The sequence below is a fragment of the Pelophylax lessonae genome, assembly GCF_965119305.1.
Source record: "Pelophylax lessonae genome assembly, chromosome: 1".
In the NCBI taxonomy this organism is placed as follows: Eukaryota; Metazoa; Chordata; class Amphibia; order Anura; family Ranidae; genus Pelophylax; species Pelophylax lessonae.
In genome coordinates, this window is record NC_138768.1 from 77,754,410 (window position 1) to 77,769,298 (window position 14,889).

General features: G+C 42.5%; 1 protein-coding gene across 2 annotated transcripts in view; it reads right to left on the minus strand.

The window, feature by feature from the left end:
- The window catches only part of RANBP3L (RAN binding protein 3 like), a 92,092-nt gene that overhangs the window by 42,758 nt on the left and 34,445 nt on the right, over positions 1-14,889 (minus strand). For both annotated transcript variants that reach the window (XM_082243333.1, XM_082243332.1), the window contains exons 2-3: positions 4,261-4,319; positions 1,942-1,978 (exon numbers count right to left, since the gene is read on the minus strand). In XM_082243333.1, coding sequence (XP_082099459.1) covers positions 1,942-1,978; positions 4,261-4,319 — 96 coding nt within the window. The remainder of the gene's footprint in view (positions 1-1,941; positions 1,979-4,260; positions 4,320-14,889) is intronic.

The window sequence follows — 14,889 nt, forward strand, 5'->3', positions numbered from 1 at the left end:
GATTCCGACCCCAACACTCCACAGAAAACTGCTCTCCTAAAACTCACAAACGATCTGCTAATGCTAAATCCAATAGACACTATTCTGTACTCCTACTCCTGGACCTCTCTGCTGCCTTTGACACGGTGAACCACCCCCTCCTCCTCAAAAACCTCCACCCCTTTGGTCTTCATGACTGTACTCTTCGCTGGTTCTCATCCTACTTCTCCAACCGCACCTTTAGGGTTACATACAATTCTACTTCCTCCTCTTCTCTTCCTTTCTCCATCAGGGTTCCCCAAGGTTCTGTTCTTGGACCTCTCCTATTCTCCATCTACACCTCCTCCCTGGATAGGGCAATAGCCTCCCATGGCTTCCCAATACCATCTCTATGCTGAGGACACCCAAATCCATCTCTCTACCCCTCGGCTTACTCCTTCAGTCTCCTCACATATCACTAGTTTACAAACAGAAATATTAGCCTGGATGTCACACCACTTCCTCCAACACTTCCCCCCAACTCAATCTATCCAGTCTTCCCCCCATGTGCCTCTTTCCCCTGATCTCAAAATCAATGGCACAACTAGCAGCCCGTCCCCGCATGCCAAGGTTCTAGGTGTAATCCTGAACTCTGAACTATCCTTTTCGGCCACACGTCCAATCACTGTCCAAATCTTGCCATCTCAACCTCTGTAACATCCCCAAAATATTCCCCTTCTCAATCAACAACACCGCTAAGCCCCTAATTTACTCCCTGGTCATCTCTCGCCTCGACTACTGAAACTCCCTTACTATTGGCTTACATTGCACATAGCCTAATCTCCCTTCAGTCCATCATGAATATTGCTGCCAGGATCATCAACCTTACAAACCACTCAGTGTCTGCTACCCCTCTCTGCCAATCCCTCCATTGGCTTCCACTCACCCAACAAATTAAAGTCAAAACACGGACAATAACTTACAAAGCCATCCACAACTCTGCCCCCAGCTACACCACCAACCTAGTGCCAAAATACCAACCAAATCGTTATTTGTTCCTCCCAAGACCTCCTGCTCTCTGGTCTCCTTGTCACCTCCTCCCATGCTCGCCTCCAGAACTTTTCCAGAGCCTCTCCTATCTTATGGAACTTCCTATCCCCATCTGTCTGACTATCTCCTACTCTGTTTGCTATTAGACGATCCAGGAAAACCTTCCTCTTCAGAGAAACCTATTCTGCCTCCACCTAACAACTGTACTTTTATTTTCTCCATCAGCTCCTCCCCCACAGTTTTTACCTTTTGTATCACTTGACCCTCGCTTCTAGATTGTCAGCTCTCTGATTCCTCCTGTATTAAATGGTATAAATATAAATATATATAATGGTATAAATATATATATATATATATATATATATATATAAAAAATGGTATAAACTGTACTGTCTGCCCTCATGTAAAGCCCTGCGCAAACGGTTGGCGCTATATAATAATAAATAATAACCCACAATTTGGATTTTCTTTTACTTTCAATGGTAGACAGGACAAATAGAGAGGTTTAATGTGCCTAATGGGGGGGGGGCACAGACAGCAATAAAAACTGACAGGTGTTCTAATCAAGTGGTCCTCAACCCCGGTCCTCTGGGCCCACTAACAGGCCAGATTTTAAGTTTTACCTTGGGGAGATGCAGACTAGAATACTGCAATCACTGAGCAGCAAATGAGATCACCTGTGATGTTATTTAGTTATCTTGCAAACCTGGCCTGCTAGTGGGCCCCGAGGACCGGGGTTGAGGACCACTGCTCTAATCCACCTCCACTCTATCCAAAAAAAAAAAAAAAAAAAAAAACCACTTTGCCTTTATTTGTTCTTTAAGCACTTTCAAGCTGATTTAATCATTTACTCTTTTTTTTTAAACCTTCTGTATTTTAATTCCAAATGGTTTTCTGTAGGAATGTGCATTAAATCCATCAGATATGACTTACCATGTTCAGACTTCAGTGCAAGATCTCCTGCATGTCTCTGCAAGTAAGAACAAACATTTACAGAGTGAGAACTTTCCATCTGATGGATATCTATGCTGACTCCGATATATTGGGATTTGAATAATACATGGGATTACAGGACTAAGCAGGTTTTTTTCTTTTTACGTTACAGAAAACCCTGTAGCATTTAGCTTTTAAAAGAGATCACCGCCCAAAACCGTCTTCTCTAGGGTAGAAGGGATTAGGAGAGGTAAAGCCTAATTCAACTTTCCGGTTCACTCAGCTAATTACAGTCTAGATGCATTAAAACAAAAAGGTCTTCAATTATTTACTATTTGTTTTCTTTAAAAAGCCGAGTCGAAAAGCCTGTCCCCTGCCAGCATGCTTCAGAGAGGGACCCTTGCTCTCCATGGGTAAGCAGTGATCTCTCTGCAGAGGTGCGCCACAGCTCTGCCATCATGAGATTTGCAGATTACAGAGTTATAGGTCTAAGATCAGTAGGTGATGTGTCAGACCTCTGCAGAGAGACCACGGCTTCACCACACACAGTAAGGATCCCACTGCGAGTTGCCGGCATGGGACAGGCTTTCCTACTCTGGCAGGCTGGAACTACTTTACAAAAAAAAAAAAAAAAAATACAAGACATAAAACACTCTTTGTTTCAATGCAACTGGAAAGAATTTAAAGGGTAATTCCACTTTGGTGGGGAAATCAATATCAAATAAAGAAAAAACAATATAGTGTATAAAATTGTGACACAGGTCATATTGTAATTGATTGTTATTAAAAATGACCTTTCCTTTTCAATCTGCAGCTGCTGTCATTTTCTGAAAATGCAATGCAATATGGCTACCTGGAGCTGTTCTGTACACAGAATGTATACTGACCACATCCCAGACACATCATTTCCTGCTTATGTGATTGGCTCACTAATTTTCGCAGAAGTCTGCACTAAGATACAAGTCAGATTTCTGGTATCCCCTGCAACAAAAATGTCATTTTTGGCAAGATACTCCCAATAGGAAATCACGTTTAAAAGGGATGCAGGCCCAGCAGCTTTCCTCATTAGTGCTCTGCAGCTGCACAGCTGAGTGGTAATTATGAAACCACTCCCATTATTACCTCTTCCGTTGGATCCACTCATGACAGGGGCACAGAGGAACAAACAATGATTTCTTCAGAACAAAAAAAAAAGTAAGAATCTGCAACAAAGTTTGTTATAATTCTTGTAATGTACAGTGATCACCCAGAGGGGAATGTTTTTTTCTTAACAAAAGTAGAGTTAGGCTTTAACCATATAATAAATATAAAAAATTTGTATAATATATATATATATATATATATATATATATATATATATATATATATATATATATATATATATATATATATATATATATATATATATATATATATATATATATATACACACATACATACATACATACATATATATATATACACACACACACACACACATATATATATATACACACACTATAATTATATATATATATATATATTTATATTTATATTTTGTTTTTTTACTTTCTTCTATATAACATCCAATTAAAAAAAAATTTTAAAAAATCTAATGTCTTCATCAGTTTAGGCCAATATGTATTCTGCTACATATTTTTGGTAAAAATAATCCCAATAAGTGTATATTGATCGGTTTGCACAAATGTTATAGCGCCTACAAACTATGGGATATTGATTTCATTTTTTTTTTTTCTTACTAGTAATAGCAGAGATCAGAGACTTATAGCGGGACTGCGTTATTGTGGCAGACAGTCGGGACACTGACACTTTTTGGGGACCAGTGACACCAATACAGTGCTTGGTGCTAAAAGAAATATGCACTGTCACTGCACTGGCGGGTTAACATCAGGGGCAATCAAAGGGTTAAATGTGTGCCATATATCTGCTTTACTACTGTGGGGGAGGTGTGTGTACTACCAAAAACGCAGAGGCGTGAATGCAGCCTCAAAGATGGAGGGCATACATGTGAATACCAGCACACACACCTCTCCCCAAGAGAAAAAGGGTTGCACTATTAGAACTTTTAGATACATTGCCCAATCAGGACAGGGGATTTGTAAAATGTCCTGTATATCCCTGCCAATCACATCCCTAAACTCCAGAATCCAGATTTCTGTCCCTACAAGTTACTTTTTAAGTCTCCCTTTTAGTTGGGCATACTTGCGGCAAACTTTCCTACATCTTCAACCACTTTTGATTTTGGATTTAACTAAAATTGAAAAAAATAGTTCATTCTGCAAAAATTGAAAAAGAAAAAAAAAAAAAAAAAAACTGTACCTTAATTGAACGTTCCTTCTTGTCCTGTGCAAATGCTGGTTGGGCAAGCAATGAATTATCTGAAAGACAAGAGTCATGTGACGTGTTACTACCAATGAATGAGAGGTTTTAGACACTGTGCACATATCAGCATTGCACGCCCTGAAAGAGTGAACAAAGCATACAGAAACATGATATGCAGTCAAATAATGCAGCAATGGGTTTTTATTATTATCTCTACACATTCCGCTTCGGAATTAAATTCTTGTGGGATGCATACTAAATTGCGCACCATTTTTGGACCGTACCATACACAATATGATTCACGTACAGTAGAACCTTAAGTCCCGGTTCACATCAGTGCATTGTCAGACATCACATGTGATTCGCAGCGCACTGCTCTGAATATCACGAGATGTCTGTGCGATGCGAATTCAGCCATATAGATTGTATGGATGAATTTGCATCACATTTTTACACAACTCGCACAGGACCCTTTTTTGGGTCCACAGCAGAATCGGATCGCATGGTGGTTCACACCTATGCGATCCGATTCATGTCCGAACTGACATTTCGCACTGCGATATGTGAACTAATCTGGGGGCGTCGTTAACTTTGTATTGACATCCCCAGCAATTTGCATATGGCAGTGGGAACTGCCTGTGATTTGAATGCGATGTGGGAACCCACAGTGGATTCGCAGGGTTCCTGCATCGCATATATGTGATCCAGGACTTCTAGCGCACTCTGTGATCCATGAGAATCCAGCAGGGGGCATAGGACACAGATGGTTTATCACCTTTTCCCTATCTCCTGAAGAGATGGATATGTTGGAGTAGGCGACACCAATCACTCAGCTGAATTGTCAAGCCCCATCAGTATGCATCACACCTTAAAGCGGTTGTAAATCCCACTTAAGGCACGTACACACTTGATGACAATCGGACGAAATATCATCCAATTTTTCTCGCTCATGCTCAGCGTTCATTAGCACAGCCTTTAATGTCTAAACCGCTGGCAACAAAAGTGAGTAAAAATTTCCAAATCAGGGCCAATCAGCCATTTTCCCTCCCCGGTGTCATGTGACCCGTTAGGGTTACTGGGTCTCAGATGTGAATGGGGAGCAGGTGTGTTAAATTTGGTGTTATCGCTCTCACTCTCTCATACTGGTCACTGGAAGTTCAACATGGCACCTCATGGCAAAGAACTCTGAGGATCTGAAAAATAAAAAAGAATTGTTGCTCTACATAAAGATGGCCTAGGTTATAAGAAGAAGACGACCCTGAAACTGAGCTGCAGCACGGTGGCCAAGAACATACAGCTGTTTAACAGGACAAGTCCCATTCAGAACAGGCCTCTCCATGGTCAACCATGGAAGTTGAGTGCATGTGCTCAGCGTCATATCCAGAGGTTGTCTTTGGGAAATATATGTATGAGTGCTGCCAGCATAGCTGCAGAGGTTGAAGGGGTAGGGGGGTCAGACCATACACCGCACACTGCATCAGACTGGTCTGTATGGCTGTCGTCCCAGAAGGAAGCCTCTTCTAAGAATGATGCACAAGAAAGCCCGCAAACAGTTTACTGAAGACAAGCAGACTAAGGACATAGATTACTGGAACCATGTTCTGTGGTCTGATGAGACCAAGTTAAACTTATATGGTTCAGATGGTGACAAGTGAGTGTGGCAGCAACCAGGTGAGGAGTACAAATACAAGTGTGTCTTGCCTACAGTCAAGCATGGTGGTGAGAGTGTCATGTCTGGGGCTGCATGAGTGCTGCCAGCACTGGGAAGCTACAGTTCATTGAGGGAATCATGAATGCCAACATGTACTGTGACATACTGAAGCAGAGCATGATCCCCTCCCTTCAGAGGCTGGGCCACAGGGCAGTATTCCAACATAACGACACCAAACACTCCTCCAAGACGACCACTGCCTTGCTAAAGAAGCTGAGGGTAAAGGTGATGGACTGGCCAAGCATGTCTCCAGACCAAAACCCTATTGAGCATCTGTGGGACATCCTCAAAATGAAAGATGGAGGAGCGCAAGGCATCTAACATCCACCAGCCCTGGGAGGATGGAGGAGTGGAAGAGGACTCCAGTGGCAACCTGTGAAGCTCTGGTGAACTCCATGCCCAAGAGAGTTAAGGCAGTGCTGGGAAATAATGGTGGCCACACAAAATATTGACACTTTGGGCCCAATTTGGACATTTTCACTTAGGGGTGTACTCACTTTTGTTGTCAGCAGTTTAGACATTAATGGCTGTGTGTTGAGTTATTTTGAGGGGACAGCAAATTTACACTGTTATACAAGCTGTACACTCACTACTTTACATTGTAGCAAAGGGTAATTTCTTCAGTGTTGTTACGTGAAAAGATATAATAAAATATTTACAAAAATGTGAGGGGTGTACTCACTTTTGTGAGATATTGTAGATTGTAAGCTCCTGGAGGGAGGGGACAGGCATGGGTGTGTGTGTATATATATTTATTTTGCTGCGTAAAATGGTTGGCCTACAATAAATAAATGAAAAATAAAAATCTAGCAAGCTTTAGCTTGGAGGGACCAGGAGGTTCAATAGTCTAATCTGGACTATGTTAAAAAAAAATTGCCATGACTTAAATTCAACTTTAAAAAGTAAAAAAAAAAAAAAAAAAAAAAAAAGCTCCTTGAGGGAGGGGACAGGTGTGGGTGTGTGTTATATATATATATATATATATATATATATATATATATATATATATATATATATATATATATATAAAAATTTAGATTTATTTTGCTGCGTAAAATGGTTGGCACAAAATAAATACCTGTAATAAAAAAAATGAAAAATAAAAATCTAGGAGGGAACAGAAGGTTCAATAATCTAATCTGGACTATGTAAAAAAAAAGTGCCATGCCTTGAATTAAACTTTAAAATGTTTTTAAAAAAAATAATAATAAAATTATATAACAATAATAATAATGAAAGTATAAATCTCAGCGTAAAATGGTCAGCGTAAAATGGTCAGCACGTATTTGGTACCTGTAATAAATAAATAAAAAATAAAATCTAGCTAGATTTCGCTTGGAGGGTCTCTGACCCTAATGAGGAGGGTAAAAATAGTGCCACTAAAAAGGTGGTAATAAAGTTTCAGCATTGAAATAAATAAAAAAAAAAAAAAAAAAGTTAAACAGCCATTTCTTTCATAAAAAAAAATTGCAATTCTATATTTTCTATATAAACGGGATGGTTCTGCGAGAAAACGATGTCCTAAAAATAACCAAACGCAGTGAACGCCTCCCATCCAGCCTAGTGACCTGAGCCGTGTTGTCGATGACACATACCGGAGAGCTGTATTAGGCTGAGGCTCAGTGGCTGGCAAAGGTTAATGAGCTGAGCATTATGCTAATCATACAGTAAGTGTGGATGGTGCTGCCATCCCGCCCAACTCTCCAGAGCCTGCTGGACACCAGCCTGCAGCTGCACGGGGAGGGCAGGAGCGACCAACTCACACTGGATCAGACTGGGCTGGGCTGGTTTGCTGCTCTTGGCGGATGCAAAACTGAAACAACAGGATCAGAGAGAGCGAGAGAGAGAGAGAGATCTGTAACAGGCTGATGGATAAGTCCCAGCAAAGCTGCCAGATCTGGCTGCCAGACAGGAGCAGTTATACAGTAATTGTTCACTAACCTGCTCAGGGTCACATTTACAGTAACACTTCCATCAAGGCCCCTGGCAGCAATGACCATATATGAAAACCACAGGCAACATTCTGCTAACAAAAAGGAAATGCAGCAAGAATTGCATAGATGCAAATTTCGCTAAGATCCAAGGCTGGCCATACACTATACAATCTGATGGAACAATCTCTGTAGAAAACCCATGTAATATATGAGGACAAACCTAAACCATTAATTCAATTAGTATGAAATCAGGCAGGCGGCCCCTATACTATAAAAAAACCTCCAAAAAGTTGCACAGTAATTATTTATTCTCAGCGATTACAAAATTTTACAAATTTTGCAAAAAATGCTTCTGGGACTGGTCTAACAACAAAGGATCAGCAAAGTAAATGTTGTTTTGTGTCCCCCATAGATCTAAACAGACAGGCATGGCCCCAGTGCAAGGAATAGATTTTTCCTAGAGCTGGGCTTCAAAATTATATATATATATATATATATATATATATATATATATACATATACATATATATACATACATATATATACATACATACACACACACATACACATATACATACACACACACACACACACATATACATACATATATATATATTTTTTTATTAAGTTTTCAACAGGCAACAAATCAAACATACAGGTGGTATGGGTAAAATAACCAAACCCCACCCCCCCCCCCCCCCCATTAAAGGTTCAGTTTTTTTAAAACTAACAAACCTGCTCTGTGCAGTGGTTTTGCACAGAGCAGCCACGATCCTTCTCTACTTGGTTCCCCTACTTGTGCTCCTGGCTCCTCCCTCTTGATCACTGCCCCCAATTGCAAGCTGCTTGCTATGGGGGCACTAAGGCATGCTCTCTCCCTTGCCCAGCTCGAAGCGTCCATAAGACACAGAGCCGCGGTTCAGTCCTGCCCCTCGCTCTCTTATTGGCTAACTGGCTGTTATTGACAGCAGTGGGAGTCAATGGCTCCCACTGCTGTCTCTTCTTCAAATCATACAGAACAGAGTGAATCAGGAAAATTTGTTTTTATGGTCACTAGATGGAGCAGATGACCAGAAATAAATACTTATTTACTACAGTCATCAGTGCCAGCTGGTGGCTATAATGTGGTATTTTCCCATCAGTGCCAGCTGGTGGCTATAATGTGGTATTTTCCCATCAGTGCCAGCTGGTGGCTATAATGTGGTATTTTCCTCATCAGTGCCAGCTGGTGGCTATAATGTGGTATTTACCCCCATCAGTGCCAGCTGGTGGCTATAATGTGGTATTTTCCCATCAGTGCCAGCTGGTGGCTATAATGTGGTATTTTCCCATCAGTGCCAGTTGGTGGCTATAATGTGGTATTTTTCCCATCAGTGCCAGCTGGTGGCTATAATGTGGTATTTTCCCATCAGTGCCAGTTGGTGGCTATAATGTGGTATTTTCCCCATCAGTGCCAGCTGGTGGCTATAATGTGGTATTTACCCCCCATCAGTGCCAGCTGGTGGCTATAATGTGGTATTTTCCCATCAGTGCCAGTTGGTGGCTATAATGTGGTATTTTCCCCATCAGTGCCAGCTGGTGGCTATAATGTGGTATTTTCTTATCAGTGCCAGCTGGTGGCTATAATGTGGTATTTTCCCCATCAGTGCCAGCTGGTGGCTATATTGTGGTATTTCCCCATCAGTGCCAGCTGGTGGCTATAATGTGGTATTTTCCCATCAGTGCCAGCTGGTGGCTATAATGTGGTATTTTCCCCCATCAGTGCCAGCTGGTGGCTATAATGTGGTATTTTCCTATCAGTGCCAGCTGGTGGCTATAATGTGGTATTTTCCTCATCAGTGCCAGCTGGTGGCTATAATGTGGTATTTTCCCATCAGTGCCAGCTGGTGGCTATAATGTGGTATTTCCCCCAATCAGTGCCAGCTGGTGGCTATAATGTGGTATTTCCCCCAATCAGTGCCAGCTGGTGGCTATAATGTGCTATTTCCCCCAATCAGTGCCAGCTGGTGGCTATAATGTGGTATTTCCCCCAATCAGTGCCAGCTGGTGGCTATAATGTGGTATTTCCCCCAATCAGTGCCAGCTGGTGGCTATAATGTGGTATTTTCCCATCAGTGCCAGCTGGTGGCTATAATGTGGTATTTTCCTCATCAGTGCCAGCTGGTGGCTATAATGTGGTATTTTCCCATCAGTGCCAGCTGGTGGCTATAATGTGGTATTTCCCCCAATCAGTGCCAGCTGGTGGCTATAATGTGGTATTTCCCCCAATCAGTGCCAGCTGGTGGCTATAATGTGCTATTTCCCCCAATCAGTGCCAGCTGGTGGCTATAATGTGGTATTTCCCATCAGTGCCAGCTGGTGGCTATAATGTGGTATTTCCCCCAATCAGTGCCAGCTGGTGGCTATAATGTGGTATTTCCCCCAATCAGTGCCAGCTGGTGGCTATAATGTGGTATTTCCCATCAGTGCCAGCTGGTGGCTATAATGTGGTATTTTCCTGATTCACTCTAAAAAGAACACTGGAGCTGGAGAGAAAAGCGCCTCAGCAATCTGTTTTTCCCCCACCCACAGGCAGTTTCACAGGACCTTTAGCGTTGCAATTTTATTTAACAAGTAATAAGTGTCTTAAAAAAAAAAAACCTGCATTCCAGGATGGGGTCATGTTCACCCGACATGGCGTATACCTTCATACAGCTTGTATACAGCTATTTATTATTATGGGCGGCTGTATGTTGCAGCTGTCCCTCCCAGGCGTGCAACCACACCTGCAATTCCTCAAACTGCCTGTGTGCATGAGGTCATACATATTTCAGCAAAAATCTTTTCTATGTATATCTTGTATTTATATACTGTATATGCTGGAGATGACCTGAAATTTCAGCAGCTGAAAGTCGTGTTTTCGGCATTTTGTCGATAGAGAAAAAAAGTGAGACTTTGCCACAATTTTACCGTGCGTATGGTGTGTTTTACATAGGTCATGCGACTCAAAAACTGCATCAAAAATGTAACAGGGTGCGCTATTGATGCGTTCTCGTTACGTTTTTAATGCATTTTAACGGTGAGGTGCGTTTTCGGTGCTGTTTTTTAAACCGTCAAAAAATGCAGCAAGCAAGATTAACACCACAATGGAAGCCAATTGACTAATGTGAAATATATATAGAATTTAAAAGGGATGCATTGCTTAAACTTTTCTTGCGCTAAAGGTGCCAATAATGACCGAAAATAAAATCATTTTAATTTAAATAAATTATTTTAATTAAAAAGTCGAATACACACACACACAATATATATATATATATATATACACACATATACACACATATACACACACACAAATATTATACACACACACTATCTCACAAAAGTGAGTACATCCCTCACATTTTTGTAAATATTTTATTCTATCTTTTCATGTGACAACACTGAAGAAATGACACTTTGCTACAATGTAAAGTAGTGAGTGTACAGCTTGTATAACAGTGTAAATTTGCTGTTCCCTCAACAAAAACTCAACACACAGCCATTCATGTCTAAACTGCTGGCAACAAAAGTGAGTACACCCCTAAGTGAAAATGTCCAGATTGGGCCCAATTAGCCATTTTCCCTCCCCGGTGTCATGTGACTCATTAGTGTTACAAGGTCTCAGGTTTAAATAGGGAGCAGGTGTGTTAAATTTGGTGTTATCGCTCTCACACTCTCATACTGGTCACTGGAAGTTTAAAATTGCACCTCATGGCAAAGAACTTGAGGATGTGAAAAAAAAAAAAAAAAAAAAAAAAAAAAAAAATTGTTGCTCTACATAAAGATGGCCTAGACTATAAGAAGATTGCCAAGACCCTGAAACTAAGCTGCAGCACAGTGGCCAAGACCATACAGCGGTTTAACAGGACAGGTTCCACTCAGAACAGGCTTCACCATGGTTGACCAAAGAAGTTGTGTGCACGTGCTCAGCATCATATCCAAAGGTTGTCTTTGGGAAATAGATGTATGAGTGCTGCCAGCATTGCTGCAGAGGTTGAAGGGGTGGGGGGGGTCAGCCTGTCAGTGCTCAGACCATACGCCGCACACTGCATCAAATTGCTCTGCATGACTGTTGTCCCTGATGATTATGCAGAAGAAAGCCAGCAAACAGTTTGCTGAAGACAAGAAGACTAAGGACATGGATTACTGGAACCATGCCCTGTGGTCTGATGAGACCAAGATAAACTTATTTGGTTCAGATGGTGTCAAGCGTGTGTGGCGGTAACCAGGTGAGGAGTACAAAGACAAGTGTGTCTTGCCTACAGTCAAGCATGGTGGTGGAGTGTCATGGTCTGGGGCTGCATGAGTGCTGCCGTCACTGGGAAGCTACAGTTCATTGAGGGAACCGTGAATGCCAACATATACTGTGACATACTGAAGCAGAGCATGATCTCCTCCCTTCAGAGATTGGACTGCAGGGCAGTATTCCAACATGATAACGACCCCAAACACACCTCCAAGATGATCACTGCCTTGCTAAAGAAGCTGAAGGTAAAGGTGATGGACTGGCCAAGCATGTCTCCAGACCTAAACCCTATTGCCGGGCACCTTCGATTGCTCCCCGCTGAGAGAGAAGGACGGTCAGCTATTGCAAACACAGCTGACCGCTCTCTCTGAAATGATCACAGAGCGAGCGCCTGTGATCCTGCTATATAGGATCACAGGTCTCGATGGTCATTTCCCAAGCCCCCCCCCCCACAGTTAGAAAACACCCCCTAGGCTCACATTTAACCCTTTGAGTGCCCCTGGGTTAACCCCTTCCCTGCCAGTGTCATTATTACATATATGTTTATAGCGCAAACAATAAAATCCGCACAGGTGATCAAATAGCACCAAAAGAAAGCTCCATATGGGGGGGTCGGTTTGAGGAAAGGACATGAATTTTATTTTGGTACGGTGTCGCAGGAACGCAAAATTTTCCGTTAAAGTAACGCAATGCCGAATTGCAAAAAAATGGCCTGGTCATTAAGGGGGCAAATCCTTCCGGTCCAGAAGTGGTTAATGTTGCTAGGAGGAGGTGTCTGTTGTCATGCAGGAAATGCACCAAAAAAAAAAAATAATGTACTTTTTCTTACATTTCTGATGCAATTCCACTGAAGTCTTTGGAGCTAAAAACGCACCGACTTACATGTTAAAAAAAAAAAAAAAAAAAAAAAAACGCACAGGTGGAAACTGCATAGAGGTGAACGTGACCCATAGGAATGAATGGTAAATGGACTGTAGTTCATTTCTGTAAATCTGAAAACGCACTGAGAAATGCATAGACGTGAACTTAGCCTAGGAAACAATTTTAATGAAAAACAGATTACAGAACTGGTAAATCTGTATGAAATATTTTTGGAGAATGAGCATTTTATTTGTTGTCACTTCAATCACGTATAAATCTCAGCCACAAAGCAATTCCGATCTGTTCCTCCCCCGTGTCGGAAAAGAGACGCTGCAAAATGTGATTATAAGCACACAATTCGGTCCATTGTTGATCGCTTAATCATAAAAACATCGTACAGAAGAGCAGTAGAGGGAGGTAACCAGTACAAACCTTCCGATTGGCTGCCTGTCTGCTGACACTCTGTTTACTACAAGAAGCAACATGCGGCCAACACCAAACCAGCTTCTGGGCGGAGAAAACCAAACAAACGTAAATCCTACTCCGTTCTCCAATCACCCGGCCAGGTCAATCGCACACTCCGATTATTTACACCAGGATACCTTTCAATTCAGCATTACGTGGATCAGAAACCCGGCTTTGCAATTCAAAGGGAGGAAAAAAAGAAAAAATTGTGGTGTAATAGAGCGACACAAGGAGCCGTGTATAGAAGTGGAAGGGAAGCCCTGCACTCCATCCAGCACAGAATGGACGCTTTGTTCAGCTTAAACAGCAATTCTATTTTCCATCGGAATCACGGGATTGTCTGAGCCCAGGCAGAGCTGAAAGGGAACGCACAGGCAGCGCTGAAAGGAGAGCGCACAGGCAGCGCTGAAAGGAGAGCGCACAGGCAGCGCTGAAAGGAGAGCGCACAGGCAGCGCTGAAAGGAGAGCGCACAGGCAGCGCTGAAAGGAGAGCGCACAGGCAGCGCTGAAAGGGAACGCACAGGCAGCGCTGAAAGGAGAACGCACAGGAAGAGCTGAAAGGGAACGCACAGGAAGAGCTGAAAGGGAACGCACAGGAAGAGCAGCAAGGGAACGCACAGGAAGAGCAGCAAGGGAACGCACAGGAAGAGCAGCAAGGGAACGCACAGGAAGAGCAGCAAGGGAACGCACAGGAAGAGCTGAAAGGGAACGCACAGGAAGAGCTGAAAGGGAACGCACAGGAAGAGCTGAAAGGGAACGCACAGGCAGCGCTGAAAGGGAACGCACAGGCAGCGCTGAAAGGGAACGCACAGGCAGCGCTGAAAGGGAACGCACAGGCAGCGCTGAAAGGGAACGCACAGGCAGCGCTGGAGGACAAACGGCTTTCAATTTACACAAATGTAATATTCTACTTAAGGAAATTGGAGCTTGTTACGCCTCTACGTTCGAGTGCCAGTTCACACTTTAGCGATGTCAGACATTGCATGTGATTCGGAGCGCACTGCTCTGCAAATCCCATGCAATGTCTGTGCAATCCGAATTCAGCCATACAGATTGTATGGCTGAATTCACATCGGAATCGGACAAAAAACTCACACAGGACTCTTTTTTGGATCCGCAAGCAGAATCAGCGTTCACACCTATGCGATCTGATTCATGTCAGAACTGACAGTACACACTGATAGGCGAAATAATCTGGGGGTGTCCCTAACTTTGTATTGACACCCCCAGCGATTCGCATACGACAGTGTTAATACATTCTGTATGGCTGAAATCGCAAAGCACAGACAACGTATGTGATCTGCACAGCAATGGGGTGCAAAACACATGCAATGTCTGGCATCGCACCAGTGTGAACCAGCACTAAATGTGTACAGAGCCTGTCAAAT